General features: G+C 37.6%; 1 protein-coding gene across 1 annotated transcript in view; it reads left to right on the forward strand.

Annotated features, from left to right (window-relative positions):
• csmd3b (CUB and Sushi multiple domains 3b) overlaps positions 1-20,403 on the forward strand; it is a 1,933,688-nt gene that overhangs the window by 1,805,264 nt on the left and 108,021 nt on the right. Inside the window, exons 46-49 of the mRNA XM_072571243.1 lie at positions 6,441-6,554; positions 8,844-9,032; positions 19,776-19,922; positions 20,027-20,215. Of these exons, the coding sequence (XP_072427344.1) occupies positions 6,441-6,554; positions 8,844-9,032; positions 19,776-19,922; positions 20,027-20,215 (639 nt within the window). The remainder of the gene's footprint in view (positions 1-6,440; positions 6,555-8,843; positions 9,033-19,775; positions 19,923-20,026; positions 20,216-20,403) is intronic.

Below are 20,403 nucleotides of genomic sequence, written 5' to 3' on the forward strand. Positions count from 1 at the left end.
TACAAAACCATGATCCGGAGGTGCCATTTTTGGACTGGGATGGACAATGTCAGAAGTCACACAACACCAGGTTATTGTTCAACAGGTTTACTTGAAATCATAAGCTTTCAGAGTGCGCTATAGCCTGGTGTTGTGTCACTTCTGAACTTACAAAAAGTGGGAATGAGAATCCTTTGGTGGTTCAGAAATGTTGCATAAAAAGAGTAAGGAACATGTGTTAATGAGGAGCCAGCAAACATTGACCTTACTTATCTTGACCCCGTAAATTGTATCTGGACATGTTACAGGAGATCTTTCTTCAACATCTCCACTATGTTATCCAGTCTATTGTGCAGTCACTTTCAGACATTACCGAGATCAGGAACAACTCTTTAAGTTAAAGATGTCACAACTTCAAGTTTTAATGCAGTCATGTCCTTTCAATCCAGCTGATGGGATATTTGCCGCATTAACCTGTGGTGTGTACACACAGCAGGGGATTGATGAATAATATGTTTGCAACAGCATTATATTTCACGTGGTAGGAGGCATCAGCTGGATAAAAGATACAGTTTTATACTCCCTTGAGTGCAGAGTCACACCTGGTATCTGTCTAGATAGTTTGGTTCTTCATTTCAATCCAATGACCTTCAAGAAGTGTAAGAATCTATACTCAATGAATGTCCAGGTGGTATCATCACAGGCATGTAACTGTTAATGTCAGCAGCTGTTATTCTGGATGCCTATAGGATACCTTCAATAAATTACAGGCTTTGATGCCCACATTAGTTGAAAAAGAAATGACATTGGACAGATGCTTCCATGGCCTCTATGCACAGCATTACTGATCCAATTGTAAAACTCTGTAACAGCAGAAGAACAGTTCAACATCTGTTCAGTGTTGCTTGGCTGTCACCTTAGATCCCAGACTGAAAGCCTGTAGGATTGAATTCATAATTTCCAGAGAATATAACAATTTTAACCTTAGCTTCCTACCACAAAACATGTTGAAATGTGAGATGAATTTTAACTCTTGTGAGGGTCTTGACACTTTGTTGCAGTGTTTTAAGATATACAAAGTTTAAAATCACACGACACCAGGTTATAGTGCAATAGGTTTATTACGGGACTACAACTTATTATTGTGTGATTTTTAACTTTGTACACCTCAGTCCAACACTGGCACCTCCAAATAATGTTTAAGATGTACAGCATGAATATTTAATTAATTACAGATGTACTGAGAATAATATTTGTTTGACCTTCATCATTGGAGACATCCAGTTGATTCTAGGTCAGTTGACATGTGGTTAGAACTAGGCACAATGTTATAAAGATGGATATAGAAATAGATGATTGAGGATTGATGACATTTTTTTATTTCTGGAAACTTGGGTTCTCCAGTGGAAGACCATATGTAACTTTGAAATTTATTTCTATACTGCGTCTGCTAAGACTTTGGGCTGTATCTTATGGGTTTTTTGCTAAGTCCAAGTCAGGTTGAGTTTTGGTGGAAAGATTCTCGCTACACGGTCAAGTGAATGTTCCTGTCAAATTTTCCCAAACTCACTGCAGTGTTTGAACCTTTGTGGTGAGTTTCTCACCCAATGTCCGCCCCATTTTACCATGCGCCTTTTACGCCATTCACCAATGATCCTGTAATTCACCAGCATCCCTTGTGCTTGCACCATCTTTAAACAGCTAGTGTGCACCTGGACAAACACTGTCAGTCTGAAGCTGCCCTGTGTGTTTCCTGACATTTATCCTGGAAAAGACAAGTGGGGAGTCAGCACCTTGCTTTGCTGTCATGGTCCTGGAGCTCCTGCTTGCTGCATGAGTGAGACTTCTTCCTCACCCAGGCTAGCAGTGTCAACCATGAAATCAGATCATGTCAACCTTGTCTGACGTTGCCATCCACTTTTGAGCAAACTCAGGCATCTGGAGAAAGGGATAGTGCTGTAGGAAGAAGATCAATGTCCTTCTCCAGTCTGTCACTGTAAATGTCAATACCTTCTCTCCGATAGCTTACAGTCACTCTGTTTATACTACTGAATCTGTCATCGAGGTTCAATCTCTGCCAGTCTAGAAATGCATTCAACATTTTCCCCACTTACCATCATCCACACAAACCCTGACATCACTAACTCTGAATGCCCTTTGAGCTGCCTATTTACTTGCTCAGGTCAGCTCCCCATATACAACAATAGTTATAACTGTGGCATCCATTTTCACCTCATTTACTTCTCTCTCTCTCTGTCTTTCTCTGTCTCTGTCTCTGTTTCTTTCTTTCTCTCTCTCTCTCTCTCTCTCTCTCTCCCCTCCCCACCCCACCCCCCATCCCCCTCTGTCTCTCTCTCTCTCTCCCTTTCTCATTCCAAGAGGAAACACACACAATTGGTCAGGAAGAGTCAAAATAGGTTCTGCCCGTCATTTGGCTTCTCTCCCCTTATCAGGAAAGGATCCTGATGCTAAATGACCCAAGCGTGGTCTAGCCTGATATTATATGGGCCACTCTTGACTTAGTATGTCAGCATCTCCTGAGGTGGACAAAATCTCCTTTGATTGGAGAAAAACAAACTGCTGACATTTGTGGCTAGCCCCAGTATGTGGATTGTATCTCTGGTTGAGGTGGCAAAATCCAAAATATCAAAGCAAGACAGCAAAAGCAAGCATCCAGGTATGCTCAGAGACACTGAACGCTATGACAGCAAGCAAAAAGCTCTGAGTTTCTGCCACATCCCGTCTCTGAGCTGGATGCATGTTCCTTGCTGTAGCATTGTACATACCATTGCCAGTACAGTCTTAGGTGTATCATTGGTAGGTATAAGCATTTTGTAAGTAGACATGTGCAATGAGTGTTCAAAGAGACTGACACATGTCAGATGCTCGATGCCCATTCAGCATGCTAAGTTACTGGCGCCCATGCTGTTATCTCACATGGAGCTAGCAAAAGGTTGTCTTTGATTTTCATGTTGAATTTTCTGGCAAGTTTGATAAGATCACAACACATGGCAAGTTGGGCTGTTAACAAGACATTTAACAAGCAATAATGTTTATCATCTGGGAACTTGTTATTGCCTCGCAAGAATCTCACCACACTGCTTGAGTAAAGATGCAGTAGATGATCTCAACATCAAGATGGGACTCAGCAAATGTATCATTTAGATAGGTACATGAATAGGGATATGGGCCAAATGCAGGCAAGTAGGACTAGTTTAGTCTGAGAAACTTGGTCGCATGGATAGGTTAGATCGAAGGGTCTGTTACTGTGCTGTATGACTCTATGACTCTTTATTAAATGAAAGAGTCCTTCTTCTGAGATTATGCCCTCTGGTCTCCTATTAGTTTCCCATAAGGGGAAGCAATGTTTCCACATCTACACCCAGGAATCTTGCATATTTCAAAAAGGTCAACTCTCAATCTCTTAAACTCCAATGAGTACAAGACTAACCGAGGCAATGTCTTCTGATAACACACTCCATCCAAACCCAGGACCAGCCTTGTGAACCTTCTCTGGACTGCCTCCAATGCCAACAGGGCTTTCCTTCAATAGAAAACCCAAACTATTCACTGTAATCCTGTTATTGTCTGACAATTTACCAACAATATATTAGTTTCCAAACTTATTTTTCTATCCTTTTTAGATAAATGTTTTATATAGGTATTTTTCCAATCCTCCAGGACTTTTCCAAATTCTAAGGATCCTTGGACTACTATGACCAGTCATATATTATGTCTAGAGCTATTACTCATAATATCTTCACATACATTCTATCGGGTCTCGTAAACCTGTTGGTCTTTTGCTGCATTAGTCTCCCTAGCACTCTTTTTCTTGTAATAGTTTCTTTATTTCCTCCCCTCCTCTTGCCCCTTGACTATTTAGTAATTTTGCAAAACTATCGATGTCTTCCAGTGAAGACTGATGTAAAGTATTTATTTAACTCCTCTGCCATTTCCTGGATCCCTATTATTGTTACCCCATCTTCATCCTCAATGGAACTCATGTTTACTTTGCCTTCTCTTTTTTAGCATTTACAAAGTTCATACTTTCCATCCTGTTAATTCCCTCAAAGTTACTCCCTTTTGTTTATTTTTTGGTCACCTTTTGTTGATGTTTTTAAACTTTCCCAATCCCCTGGCTGACTACTAATTTTTGTTATATTCCATGTTTATTCTTTCAATTTGATGATATCCTTAGCTTCCCAAGTTAGTGTTGGCTTGCCCCGCCCCTCCCAGAATCCTTATTTCTAACTGGGATATATCTTTGCTGTCAGCCATAAATATTTTCTTAAACATTTGCCATTTTTCATCAACCAACTTTTCTGAAGAGTTTCTTTTCCAGTCCTGCATTCCTCTATAACTGCCTTTATTCAAGCTTAGCACAGCTGTTTCCTTGGTGATCACTTACGCTGGCATTAGTTATTAAAACTGCTTTATTACACATTAATAAATCCATAATAGCACCATTCCTGATTGGATGCACAACATATTGTTTGAGGAAAATGTCTCAAATACAATTTATGAATTCTTCCTTGTGGCTTCCTCTTCCAATCTGCTACTCCCAATCAATATAAAGATGAAAGTCAAAATTTCTTCCCTGTCTCCCCATATAACTGTTATGCAGCTTCTAGACTACTCCTGCCAGTATTAAGCTCCCCTTTATACTTCTTGCCTCCACAAATATGGATTCTTCATCTTGTAATCCAAGATAATTTACTGCAATCATATTTATTCCAATCTGTACTAGATATGTTACTCCACCACTTTTTCCTTCCTGCCAGTGCTTTTGAAAAGTCAAATATTCCTGAATATTTAATTTCTAGCTTTGATCTCCTTGTACCATGTTTTGACATGCTACAAGATTATACCCATTCATTGATTTTGTTTTTTATACTATGGGCATTCAATTGAAGATCAAATGTCTTGTCTGTGTACAGCTTTTTTTGTTCTCTTTCATTAAACTGAACTATTTCTATCCTTGTTCTTCCTATTTGTGCATTGAATTATTAATTGCCAATTATTGTCCCTGCTGTCCACTGTATCTTTGTGATCAGTGACATCCTGAACTCAATTGGCTTAGTAGTATTGGCATGAACAATTCAGGGTCAAATTTAATTTAACTAGATGGTAACAATCCAATTACTGTATGGTTTCCTTAAAATTAATGGCAAGCTTTATGACATAACTTCCCACTGTCTCCTAACTCATCTTTTGACATCACTTCATAAAATTATCTCTTTTTGAACAGCGTATCCACCTTAGCTTGATACGTATTAGTGTCTAGTGAGGTCATTTAGTGAGTCACATGGTCTGCTGCTGGGAGGAGAAAGGTGCTCTTGGCCCAGTGTGGCAGTCTCCTGGTGCGGCAGTCTTGTTTCGCATGGAGGACTTCTTCATCTTCGGCATTGGGTATTCCAGCAGCCTGGCAGGCAGTTACATCCAGGAGTGGCAGTCTTGGCTTGATATGGCGGTATTTTTTAGTAAATGCTTCTGACCTAGTATCCTAGATGCGTCCCAGCTGCATCTTCAGAGTATTCCACCATTCCTAAATCAACTTTCCCCAGGAGCTATTAACTGAACTGTTATGAACTTTGTCTTAATTTTTTTTATTATGTATGACTTCTGTCATTGATGTAGGTCCCATGGTGGGGTGATTTATAAAACTGTTCACTTTATTTTTAATGTAAAAGTACACATGATAATACATTTCTATTCTGTTCTGTTTTATGCTACTCAATTGTATTATGTATCTGTTTGTATAATATAGAATCACTTCTCTGTGAAGGTAGAGTCTCTTCTCAGTGTTTTTAAACCACCCAAGTGTCCCAGTTAATACAACTAAGCATTCTGAAAAATCAGTATCAATGTCCTTTCTTTTCAAAAGCTATGTGTAATTCTACAAAAAAGTATTAATACCTAGAATATTAAAGGTCAAGGTAACCATACATTTGACATACATAGGTCTGTTACATACTTTAAGTTAAAAACAAAATATTTTAAGATATAGCTATAAGTATGTAAGGCTTGACTGAAAATGCCTTTTACCTCAACTTGTTTTAACAGTAGCCAGCACCATGAAAACCTCCATAAAACCATAACCACATGGCCTTATTTTTGATCTGGGTCACACCGCCTTCTTCCTTCCTTTCAACAAAAAAAAACACTCCAACAGAATATAATTTAATTTTTCAGTTGCTTACTCAAAAAATACTGCTAAGAAAACAACTCAGTTCTGCAGAATTACTTAACTTTGCTTCATGAATTGGATTCAGGTATCTCCAGTCTTGATTTATTTGAAGTCTATGTGATTATGGCAAATAATATAAGAAATTTTTATTTCACTTGATTAGAAATATTTAAATTCAAGTCATTTGGATAATTCAAAGTAAATTAAGAAGAGATTTTAATCACAATTTTACAGGAAAAATTCTATCTAATATATTGTTCTCATTGCCTTACAGGAGACCTTATAAGGTTCCATTGTTTACCAGGATTCACTTTGATTGGTAAGGAAATTCTTACTTGTCGGCTCGGAGAACGTTTACAAATGGATGCTGCTCCTCCATCTTGTGAAGGTTTGTACTTCTTATTAATGCAATCACTGTCTTTCTTGTTAATACAATCCTAATTGTTTACATAGATTACTGGCTTCCATCCAATCAAGTTTCTGAGAAGTGTTTATTCTGCTGCAAAAAATAAAAATGGAGGTTAAAAATACTTAGGGTTTTATCTCCATGACATGCAATCTCAAATGCTGACTTCATCTAATTTGAATAATTGGTTTGCTCAGAATGGGATGTCATTGATCTACCAATAAAACTGCCAGCAGCACGCAATCTGCAGAAGGGCCAGTCTGTTGTTCTCCCAGGACAAAAAAGAAATTGCTTGAGGGATGTTGAACAGTTATAGCAGTATTATTATGAGTATAGTGGTACTGTTGATATTCTCAGTAATATCTGGGGAATTTCTTTTTGCCTCAGCAGTGCTCATTACAGTTTGTAAAATGTGAAATTCCCATAGACAGCCAAGAATTAATTACTTAGTGGGGCAGAGGAAAGTAAGTGAAAGGGATGCTGAGAACTCGTCATCTGGAAAATGGCTGGACTTAAAGAAAGGTGTCCAGATCTAGAGGGCATAGGTGAGAAGGGAAAGATTTCAAAGTGACCTAAGGAGCAACTTTTTCATGCAGAGTATGTTGCGTGTCTGGAATGAGCTGCCAGAGCAAGTGGTGGAGGCTGGTAAAATTACAACATTTAAAAGGCACCTGGATGGGTACATGAATATGAAGAGCTTAGAGGGATATAGGGCAAATGCTGTCAATTTTTTTCCGATGTGGTCAAATGACAAAAAACCTTCACATTTATGTGCACTATTTTTCTTGATTTTATAGAATTGCAATATTCAGCATCAGCAGAAATGTTTTCTCTGAGCTCAGAGCTTCTTTCAAATTACGAGAAGTAAGCATTTGTGATGCAATGTGCCTGAGAAAATCAAGAAATAGAGTATTCTGATTAGCCATTATTAGTATTGGGTGCAGTCAACATGTTTTTGTTTTCTCACATCACTTTCAATGTGCTCATACTCCTGTCCTGATGAATAGACCTGAAATCTGTGATGCTTTTTGTCAAACTAATAAATTTCCCCAACACCACTTTTTCCCCAATCCCATCTTTTTAATAGTGGAGTTCAAACTGTGCATAAAAATTTAATTTGATACAATAATTTAGAAGTTTGGGAAGTAATTGTCAGAAAAGTAGTGAAAAATTCATAATTCAATGGCAGGATGCAAATTATACATCGTACACCTCCGCAAAACAAATAATTCTTCTAAGTCTTTTATTCAATGTCCTTCAGAACATCACAACTATTTTGCAGATAGGATAATCAATAGAAACATAGCATTTCCTGCTATTAATCAATGACATAGAGTTTGTAAATTCAATAGTCACCAGAGTTACAATTGTTTGCAGTCACATGAAATACATCGTCTTATAATTCATTGTTATCCATTTAGCTATCTCCAAAACATTATTGATTTTCCATCTGTAAGAATTTTGATTGTGTACTTACTGGAAAGAAAAATAACATTTCATAACAATATCATTTGTCTGGTTTGAGACAATATTAGCAATCAACAATTGTTTCTCTCTTCTTGTCTTTGATTTCACAAATCTGATAGTGAAGGGGGCAGAGGCTACACTAATGTTTGCACTGATGAGAATGTTGAAGCATCCTGTTAAATTTGTTGAAGCTGGTTAAATTTGTTATATTAGAACTCTTCATCAAATTTCAGACTGTGGAAAGAAGGAAACCAGAGAGTGCCACAGGATATATAAGTCCCAGGAAGGAAAAGGGCCAAATTTTGATATTTCTAACTTAATATGTCTAATAACCTGCTGAACATCTTTGCATAAAACTTCAATGTCAGGATGAAATATGAGAGTATTTTAGATACAGTGAGGATTCTTGAGTGGAAAGCTTTAAGCAAGTATCAACTATAAAACCCATTTTGCATGCATGAACGATCGAAGAAAAATAAATCCAATTGTATGTGCTCTTCTCCATCACTGCCATGAATGCTTCAATAAAGATTTAACTGAAGACCTAAATAATGAAGTAATGCCTGAAATTGTAAACTTTATCACAACAGGGGAATGAAGCACTGCTTTTCACTCCATGCAGGCCATAAAAAAGAAGTGCCTTAGCAGGAAAACCTTAAATCATAATAAATATATTGGATTTTATTATATTGAAAAGTCTAGGCACATCCAATAGCCCGGGTTCTTATTTGACATATTCAGAATACTAAATATCCTGATAAGTTATCCAGTGTAATCATTGTTTTGTTTCATTTTTACCTTCAGTTCTGTGTCCAGTCAATGAAGTGCGAACTGATTCGACAGGTGTCATATTGAGCCCTGGCTACCCAGACAGCTACCCCAACTTCCAGACCTGTGCTTGGAGCATTATTGTGGAAAAGGGTTACAACATCACCTTATTCTTTGAATTCTTCCAGACGGAGAAAGAGTTTGACGAGTTGGAGGTTTTTGATGGTAACTTCGAAACTGTTATAAATAGTATCCAACATTTCTTTACCTGAACACACATCCAAAGCATCGTTCTCTGCATTGATGTAATATTTTGTTCATAAAATAGTACGCAAAGCTATCAAGAACTAGATATTCCACACTAAATTGTTTCTCAACCACTTCCACTTTAGATTGCTCTTTTAGCAAATTCTGTATCATGTCATAGAACTCAGGGGTGGCTCAGTGGCTCAGTGATTAGCACTACTGCCTTACAGCGCTAGGGTCCCAGGTTCGATCCCAGCCTTGGGTGACTGTCTGCGTGGGGTTTGCACATTCTCCCCGTGTCTGCTTGGGTTTCCTCTGGGTGTTCTGTTTTCCTCCCACAGTCCAAAGATGTGCTGGTTAGGTGAATTGGCCATTCTAAATTGCCCATGGTGTGAGGTGCTTTAGTCTTTCTCTTCAGGATTTAGGGTTTCTCTTCAAAGGGTCGGTGTGGAGTTGTTGGACTGAAGGGCCTGTTTCCAAACTGTAGGTAATCTAATCTACTAATTTAGTTTTGCACCACCTTCAAAAAAGCTTTAATTTATAATTAACACCATATATACTGAAAATTGTCAGTGTAGGCAAAGGCAATGGGAAAAGGAAGCATTAGGCTAATATTTCAGATCAGTGGCATTCCAATCGGAGCCCCATTATAATATAATATTTTTCAAATAGGCAGACTTACCACATTCCAATTAGTTAATGTCAAATTCTATCTGAATTATACTTTCTTTCATTTCCTGAAGATGTGCAGAAATTTAATTCAATATTTTTCACAGTCAAGTCAAGCAAATAATCTAATCAGAAATTGCAAGTAGTTAGTGTCTCAAGAGTTTGTTTTCAGGATAGCTGGAATTACAGAATGTGACACATGCATTTGAAAAGTTCTCCTTATGGTCCAAAATTCTTTGAACTTCATAAAATGTTCAGAGAAGGTAAGTGCAGATTTTGTCCAGTTCCACATCTCCATTTGGATAAGCTGTTTGTTGCAATTTTTTAATGTTTGAATTTTCAAATTTAAAATCCAGTTAGGACAATTGAGAGATCACAGAGGAAAAAGCAAGAAGAATTTCACTGGCTTACAATTGCAGGATGAAACTTAATTTTTCCCTTCCTGCAGTTTACCCAACATTAATAAAGTCACCTAAAATTGTACATCATTATGTACAGATGGGTAGTAGCCTGAAGCAAAATTTAAGAGCAGTAAAATCTAACTTGCACCCCTGACTATCTTGAGCACCCGATTGCCAACCTCCCACAATACGATCTGATGATTTAACCCAAGATCAGTGGAAGAAGCACTTTGCAGCCAAGTTTGCTGCTTACTGTGACTGGAGGCTAGTCTTTTCTTACCAATGCTCTGAGCATTGCATTAATGTCTGCTGGAGTCAATTTGATTTTGTATAACAAATAGTGCATTGGCCTCATTCAGTCAGAGGCACTTTTATGTAATCAGCTTTCAGACTATCTTAGACTTCATAAACAGTAACTCTTCCAGAGTACTGTGAAAATTCCAAGCAAGAAACTTTTAGGCTGACCTGAGAGTACAGATGAAGACTCATTTTCATTGAAAAAAAAGCACCCCGATAATGCAACGCTCTCAGTACTGTACGGAAGGATCAGCAGAGATTTATATGGTCATATCCTTTGTTATGGATTGTTCCTCAATTCTGCCAGTGCACTAAAGTTGATGGATCAACACGCTAACATTCTTCGGCCATTAATTTATGGATAGTTTCTGGACTTTATCTCTTATTTCATTTTACATTGCCAAATATTTCATAAAACTTAAGTGGCAAGGCACTAGAATCTATGATAATGTTACATAATCTATTTGACTCATGGAACTTAACACAAATTCCTGCTGCAACAGGCATCAAATAAAATATAACTCATAGAGTCATACAGCACAGAAACAGACTCTTCAGTCTAACCTATCTATGCCAATCATAATCCAAAACTAAGCTAGTCCCACCTACCTGCGTTGGACCATATCCCATCAAATATGACTTCTTCATGTACTTATCTAAATGTCTTTTAAATGTTGTAACTGTACCACCATCCATCACTTCCTCTGAATTTCATTCCATACATGAACTATTCTCTGTGTAAAAAAAAATGCCCCTCATATCTTTTTTAAATCTTTCTCCTTTTACATTAAAAATACTCTTCCTCGTCTTGAACTCCCCCACCCAATGGGATAGACACCTGCCATTCCTTTATCCATACCCCCGATGATTTTATGAACCTCGATAAGGTCATCTGTCAACTTCCTATGCTCCAGTGAAAAATGTTACTGCCGATCCAGCCTCTCCTTCTATCACAAATCCACCATCTCCAGTAGTGTCCTGGTAAATCTCTTAAACTATTTCCAGCTTAAAAATATCCTTTTTGTAACAGAGAGACCAGAACTGGATACAATATTCCAGAAAAAGACCTCACCAACAACCTCCACAAACATAGCATAATGTCCCAGTTCCTGTACTCAAAGGTCTGAGTAATGAAAACAAGCATGCTAAACACCTTCTCAACCACCTTATCTATATGTGATGTAAACTTCAAAGAATTATGTCCCTGGACCTCTTGACCTCTCTGTTCTACAATATTGCCAAGGCCCTATCTTTAATGATAGATATCTTTGTTTGTTTTACCAAAATGCATTAGCTCTCATTTATCCAAATTAAACTCCATTTGTCACTCTTGAGCCTGTTGTCTCAACTGATTAAAATCTCTTTGTAAGCTTAGATCACCTTTCTCACTGCCTTCTATACTCCCATTTAAATCATTTATATAAATATCAAACAAAAGTGGACCCAACACTTTTCATCATCTGAAGAAAACTTACTCTAAACTAAACTTAAATTTTGAAAAATGTTCAATTAAAATCTTCAATAATACGTAATTGACAGTAAAGTACTTCAAGATATCCTGAGCTCATGAAAGATGCGATATAAATGCAAGCATTTATTTTCTTGTTACTACAACAAAAAAGTCTCAAATATTTTATCTAGTTTTAGTGGCGGTGCGGTCACTCAGTGGTTAGCACTGCTGCCTCACAGTGCCAGGGACCTGGGTTCAATTCCCACCTCGGACGACTGTCTGTATGGAGTTTGTACATTCTTCCCGTGTCTGCATGGTTTCCTCCGGGTTCTCTGGTTTCCTCCCACAATCCAAAGATGTGAAGGATAAGTGAATTGGCCGTGCTAAATTGCCCATAGTGTTAGGTATATTAGTCAGGGGTAAATGTAGGGGAATAGTTCTGGGTGGGTTGCTCTTCAGAGGGTGGGTGTGGACTTGTTGGGCTGAAGGACCTGTTTCCATACTGTAGGAAATCTAATCTAATCAAAATAAATGGTAGGCTACATTTATGACTATATTGAAGAGCCACAGCTGTTTGTGCTAACACATCATTTGACTGACAGCGGTTGTAAAGCTAGAATTTTGAATGCACATTTGCAACAATTCTAGCTACACTGGAATTTGCACTATTTTCGTGAAGGAAATGGATTTAAGAAAGAAATAATGCAGCCACTAGTTTCCTTCTCTGATACCAACTAAAGTTGAGTGAAATGCAAGGTTAACATTAAAATAACTAAATACATCCTGATATCTGCCTCAACGTTCAATAACAGTAAAAGCAGCTTGTTTTTCTTGTTTGAACAGTCTGTGCTTTTCATGCAAGTACAGCTTTATTTTTGATTTGTATGTGATGTCCAATTTTCTTCTGACAAAAATTTCTACCTAGCTGTTTCAGTATAGCCACATAATTCAAATAAATTGAAAATGTTGGGTAATGGTTGCTAGTGATAATTCTTTCTTGCCCAGTGACATGAAAAGTAATATTACACTCTGAAATGGACATATAAAAATACAGTTTGATGAAAATTCAACAGGTTAAGTTTTATTGAATGATGTGAAACTTTGCTCTTAGTACAGATGAGAAAAAATACCATAGGGTTGAATAGAACTGTTGTAATTTTAACTTCAATGGGACCACTGAAAACAGTTTCATATTTGCAATTTGCAATTCTATATTAAGCTTTCTGTTTATAAACATATAAATTACATTAAAGAAGCATATTTCCACATATATTAAAACAGTATTTCAATTGTAAATTTTCTCTGCAGTGAGCAGAATGATAATTTAGTTTTACTGGGTTTTGAAATGCAGGAGTCTATTCATTTTCACAACACTCTTGTGATGCATCTTTAAGGTCTGTATATTGTGTTTGAAGCAAGTATGTGTCTATGAATCCTAATCAAAATTAATTCATTGAAGATTGAGGCTACGTGGCCATAAAAATATTCCTTTTGTATAATAATGTTGGTTCACCCTCAAATATCCACATTTCAAGTTTGCACAGTATTGAATTTGGTGTCCATATCATGAAACTGTAGAATTTAACGAAGACCATGGTCTGGATTTTCATCATTTAGATAAATAGCAGAGGTTGGGTAAATATTTGGCTTAACCTCCCCAACCAGTGAGAAAAAATCCACAAAATATGTCTGTGAAAGTCTCAGAAACCTCTCACTCATACTCACTTGAGGGAGAAAACTCTTTCATCTAATAAATGCTTTCAAAGATTTTAAATCCTCTTAAGGAGTCAATTTGACACAAAAAAAAACAAACTTCTATTCAGTAACTACATCAAAAGCGGTCAATCCTTTAATAACTTTTTAAAACTGCCAATTGAAATATGGACTCAGTTGTTCCCAACTTCACCCATCAAGATAAATGATTTTCAATCTTTTAAACTTCAATCAAGCATCAATCATTTTCTGGGCTCTAATTACAGCCCTTGGTAAATGTCAAAAAATGTTATATATTGAAATTGTAGGAAGAGGTGGTGATGTGCTTTCAAACTAAACTAGAAAACCTGTAAATCAATATAATATAGCAGAGTTTTTGGTTTTTTTCTTCATTCCACTGAAAAATGCAGCTTGGTCCTTTTCATGTTTAAGGGGCTGGGGATTTAAATCAATTCAGTTTGTAATGCTTAGCAGACTTCATTCATCCTTCAAGAATTGCTTATGTTTCTCCATAAAATTGACATTCCTGCACAGCAAATGCACCTCCTAACATGGTAAAAATATGACCTGTTTATATTCAGCAAGACTTTCAAATGACCACCTTAAGTTTGGGTTTCCTACTATGTAACTCACATTGTGCCACCTTGTCTTACATAGAAGATGGGATTAATCATAACTAGGGTGCAACTTCTGCTTCAGGATCACACCCACCAATTTAAAAGGCTTTGAGATTTGGCTTGACTTGCAAAAGTACAGATTGTTGTATTTATTCTTGTCAAGAATTAATTGGAAAGAACCTGGATGTGAGGCAAAATCTTTAATAAGATAGACAATGGACAGCTGAGCTTCTGGAGGATAATTGTTAGTGTCCCTACTTTGAACCGGGAGGCCCAGGTTCAATTCCAGCTGTTACAGAGGTCTATGATAATATTTCTGAATGCATTGATTAGGAAATATTTGGAGGATAATTATGCTCCTCACTCATTCAAATAGGAGATATAAATTCTTTACTGCCATGAGTCTTTCTCTGTTACCCTCTCAACTATTAAACAATAGACACATCATCCCCCTCAATGTCTCAGCATTCATTACATGCTAAGCTTTGCCATTGACTAATTCACATTTTGGGCCCTTCAATTACAAACTGAAATGATAAATAACTTTAAATGCACATTTATTGTTCATGCTATCTGAGATACACACATGTAAACTGCAGCACACCTGAGGTATGCACACAGCAGGTCAAATGTGGAAATCTCAAGTCAATACCTGCATCTCAAAAGAATGCTTGACTCTCTGCAAATGTCTTTTCCCTCAGGTGGGGAATCTCATGACTAGGGGGCATATTTTGAAGGTGAGAGAAGAAAGACTTAGAAAAGACATGAGAGGCAATTTGTTTTACACAGAGCCTAACTCATGTGTGGAATGAACATCTGGAGCTAGTGGTGGATGTTTGTACAGTTACAATGTTAAAAGACATTTGGATAAGTACATGAATAAGAAATGTTTAGAAGGATATGGACCAAACGCAGGCAGGTGGTCCTGGTTTAGTTTAGCATTATGGTCATCATAGACTGGTAGGACTGAAGGGTCTGTTTCTGTGCTGTGTGACTCAATGACTCTATCAGAGGAAGTTGGTGGATCCCAAGGCTGCCTTCAGAATCTAATTTTCACTAAGATCTGAGTGATCAGAGAATCTCCCTTCAGTGTAACTCGTGATGAATAGATGGACATCCCTTACCCATTTGAGAAATTATTTCCTATCTAAAGAATACTTTGTAAGAAGCCTGAGTGCTGAATCATTTATAACAAATTTCATTCTTTTAACTGAGGGAGTGGAATAACCTCAAGCATAAAAACAATCCCCAGATGGAATTGAGCAAAATTCACTTGCATCAAAAGGCATTCGACTTAGAGTGGCTTTAGGCAGAAAAAAATAACGCAATTTAAATGCTAATTGCAAAGAAACGTGCATGCAGGCAAGGACATTTTGTTTACAGAATACATAACCAAATCGGCAGACTTTGAGAATAATGTTGCTTGGTTTGAAAGTCAAAGTGTATTGAACATTTACTTTTTAAGCAACATTTCAAATATAGGATGATACTGGTCATAATACACAATTATGAATGAATTTAAATTGCAGTGACAAAGGTCTCACCATTAGTATGGCTGAGAAGATCTCATTAGACCATTATGCCCCCAAACAAAAAAAGGGTCTGAAATTTAATGTTGTAACAGAATTATTTTAGCTGTCCACGATTAGTAATTTCCCTGATTCTCAGCACAGATACATAGCTACCTTCCTTGTGTACCTGTATTCCCTGTCACCCAAAGAAATACATGAGACAGAATTTAATGTTCAGAGTTTGGAGGTGTATGGCATTTACTCATGGGAGGTTGCCAGGTGAGGTCTCTGCTGCCAACCTACCTCTGCCCAAATTAACATGTGGCCAACCTTCACATCTGGATGTTACTAAATATATCCCTCAGTCAGAAATTAATGTCAGTTAAGGGCCTCACGGCTGGCATTCAGTGGGCAGGGCAGACACATTGTGAGAAGTCCTAAAAACATTTTTTTGAAAGCAAAAGCACAGTGCCCAATCGTGGGATTTTAAGATCATAAGATGCAGGAACAGAATTAGGCCATTTAGCCCATCTTGTCTGTTTCACCACTCAATCATGGCTGATATGTTTCTCAATCTCATTCTCCTGTCTTCACCACATAACCTTGATCCCCTTAACAATCAAGAGCTTATCTATCTCTATCTTACATATGCTCAAAGACTAAGCTTTCACAGGCTTCTGTAGCAATGAGTTCTGCAGCTTAGCCAGGAAGAAGGGACAGTTGCTGAAAATCCTTCCTTTGCCCTCTCCTCCAAACCCCTTCTCCCTCCTGTGGCCCCTGCCTTGGTCCCCCCATTCCACACTAACCTTTGACGTGAGGTCCTTCAGCAATCCTGGGCCACTCGTAGATGTATCGCTGATATTCCTAGTGGCCTTGACTGCCTGTACTCTAGAGTCACTTGCTTCTCATGAGCCAACTGCTCTCATCTGAGGCCTGTGAAGGCAGAGAGATGGGATTTATTTTCCTTTCGGGAAATCCTGGTAGTGGCCATTCTCCAGTGTGTGGGTGAGACCTCTATCACTTGGATTAGATTCCACCTATAGGATTGAACTGATTACAAGTTATAGGTCATGAAATAAAAAGGATAGCGGCAATGTAGATACATAATTGGCTGTGTGATAGCAAACAAAGTGCAATGGTCAATGGATTTTTTTGGGTTAGTGGAAGTTTCGTAGTCGAATTCCCCAGAAGTCCTTATGGGGACCCTTGCTTTTCCTGATGTATATATATTAATGATCTGGATTTTGGTGGTGCAGAGGACAATTTCAAAGTTTGCAGGTGACATGAAACTTGGAAGGATTGTAAACTGTGAAGACGACAATGCAGAACTCCAAAAGGAAATTGACAAGGCAGTGAAGTTGGCAGATGAGGTTCATTGCAGAAAAATGTCAAAAGAACATTGGAAGTCAGTACAAAATAAGGGTTACAATTTTAATGGGGTGCAGCAGAAATGGGACCGAGCTGCATATGTGCACAGATCAATGAAAGTAGCAGAACAATTGGAGAAAACAGTAAATAAAGTATACAGTTTTCTTGGCTTTATTAATAGAGGCAGAGTACTAGAGCAGGGAGGTGATGCTGAACACTTGTCTGACCTCAGCTGGTATATTGTGTATGATTGTGGCACTCCATTATAGGAGAAATGTATAATGTATAGGAGCATTGGAGGGAGTGCAGATTTACGAGAATGGCTCTGGGAATGAGAAATTTTAGTTATGAGTATGTGTTGAAGAGATTAAGACTATTCTCCTTTGACAGAAGAAGGTTGAAATAAGAATTGATAGTGAGCTTTGAGAAGATTTGTAGCTCAGGTTCAGGTTCTCAATGCAGGTTTGCTCGCTGAGCTGGAAGGTTCGTTTTCAGACGTTTTGTCACCATACTAGGTAAAATCATCAGTTAGCCTCCGGATGAAGCACTGGTGGTATGGCCTGCTTTCTATTTATGTGATTGGGTTTGCTTGAGTTGGTGATGTCATTTCCTACATCCAGAATTGATAGTTTTTCAAAATCATGAGCAGGCTGGATAGAGTGGACAGGAAGATGTTGTTCCTGCTTATAAAAAAGGAGCATGAATAAGACGGCATAGATTAAATTGATGTCCAACAGAAGCAATGGTGTTGTGGGAAATAAACCTTTTTCACACAGCAAGTAGTTCGGGGAAGGAATGCACTGCCTGGAATTGTAGTGGAGGCAAGTTCAATTGAGGCACTTAAGAGAGTATTGGATGATTATTTGAATGGAAATGGTGTGCAGTGATGTGGGGAAAAGACAGGAGTTAACATTAGATGTTAGAGTCAGTTTAGGCACAATGTGCTAAATCACTCCTTCTCCACTGCAGTGATCCCATGATTCAGTGATATATTTGACCTTCAGAAGTGAGATTAAAGGCAGCTGTTTTTCCTTGGCACACCTACCAAGGTAAAAATTCTCTGAAGGGCATGACATTTTTCTCCAGAGCATGTGGGGGAATTGGGTGGGTATGGGATGAACTGTAGTCATTCCTCATGCAGCTCGGAACTGTCCACAGTGACTGCTGTGTCCTGAAGCTGGCTGTTTCAGACACCCACCTCCTTTTCCCTGGGATTTGTGTCAAATTGTTTCCTTAATCATTAGGTTGTCTAGCCCTCATCACTCACACCCCTCACTCTGCATGCTGATATACGATCATTCATTCCAACTCAAGCCACACCTTTTGATCTTTTATTATTCATCTATTGGATGTGAGCATTGCTGGCTGGGTCAGCATTTATTGGCCATTCTTGGTTGCCGTTGAGAAGGTGCTGGTGAGTTGCCTTCTTGAACTACTGCAGTCTATTTGGTGTTGATAGACCTTCACTGTATTAGGAGTAAGGACCCAAGCCCAAATGGGCCCTCATATCCTCTGTGTAAACCTGTGCCAACTACCCATTATACAGTACAAAGAAATAATGTTTACATTGATCCATTAGCACTAAACCAGTGCAAAATAAATGGCAACAGCAATTTGAAGATGCTTCTGCTGTTGCATGATTCTATTGTACCCTGCCTGAGCAGAGCTGCCACACTGTCATTTTCAATTTGTATCCAATTATTTGTTTAAAGCCAGACATCTTTTTATTTGTTCTGCTTTTGTGTTGCTTCTATACAAGGGTTTTCTTCACATTTTAACTTTAACATCTGTTGCCATGTTGGCAGCACACATATAAATCAGAAATTGAAACAAAAATGCAGTTCTAACTTAAACGTATTTTCAGATTTGTGCTACTTGAATATCTTTATACCAATGGAGAAAGAATGTTTTGTTGCTAATTTGTACAGATGACAAAATTGAAGTCGAAAATTATGACAACAAAAAGCTTAGTCAGTAAATTAACAACTGTAAGCACTTTTCATTTGAATTTGGAAGTTTCATGATTCTAAGAAGCGTAAAATATAACTAACTTAAATTTACTAGCCAAGAGTTTGTAAATACATGTAAAATCAGTCTAGCACTTGCTGGTAGTTTCTTGTATTACACACTTTTTTCATTGCATAATATAATGTGAGGATGCTGCTTGAAAAGTACCATGATAATATAGGAGACATTATAGATTTTAACTAAAATATTGAATACTCGACTTGTATGAGATTTTTGAATACAATAAATTAGATGTCACACAGTTAGGAAGTACAAGTATCTATTTTGCAGCACATAATTTAACTGACGGCAATATGTAAAATTCTTAATATGTTCATAAAACTTCCATGTCGAAGTTATCAAGACACAAAATGATCAAAAAAATCTGTTGTGTAATTTAAATGATAAATATTGCAATTCTTCAATTATTGATAACACAATGCTTGTTATCAGCTGTATGATCTACAGTAGAGGCTTGAAGTGCAAAACTATTGATCACAATACATTATTCAACTTTTGATCCAACATCTCCCTTTGTAATTTACTTACATCATGTTTTCATTAGTATTTTAAACAGTATTCCTTTGATTTCAGATTGCATTGTAAGTATGATTTATTCAACATTAAAATTTATTGTTTACTTTAATTGTGGATTAAATTTTGTATGCTAATTTTCTGTTTTTACTAAGGTCCAAACAGCCATAGCCCATTGCTGAGCTCCTTCAGTGGGGACTATTCTTCCCCTTTTAATATCACGAGCAATGGTCACCAACTTTTTCTTCGCTGGTCAGCTGATCACGGTACGAACAAAAAAGGCTTTCGCATCCGATATGTTGGTAGGTAATCATTTTAATCACACAATGTCCTCTTTTGTAACTTCACAAAATCAATCTGGAATGAAATGTAATGTAAATGTAATGTCCCACTTTTTCAATCCCAGCCTTTTACTGCAGCACTCCAGAATCTCCACCCCATGGTCTAATACTCAGACAGACAGGAGGACAGCTCAATAGTGTTGTTCGCTGGGCATGTGAGCGAGGCTATCGGCTTATTGGGAATAGCACAGCGACATGCAGGAAATCACCATATGGATTTTATTCTTGGAATGCACCTGCCCCAGCCTGTCAAGGTAAATAGATCCATTAGCCTTGGTGGATATTTTCTTTTAAAAACAAGCAAAAACATCTCCTGGCAACAATATTTCTTTCTTTCCCACTGTATCCTTAACTCTTCTCTGTTTGGAGAAAGAAGATTATCCATAAATGAGTTGGATGCGAGCATAAGAGGTACAGTTAGTAAGTTTGCAGATGACACCAA

The sequence above is a fragment of the Chiloscyllium punctatum genome, chromosome 5 (assembly GCF_047496795.1).
Source record: "Chiloscyllium punctatum isolate Juve2018m chromosome 5, sChiPun1.3, whole genome shotgun sequence".
In the NCBI taxonomy this organism is placed as follows: domain Eukaryota; kingdom Metazoa; phylum Chordata; class Chondrichthyes; order Orectolobiformes; family Hemiscylliidae; genus Chiloscyllium; species Chiloscyllium punctatum.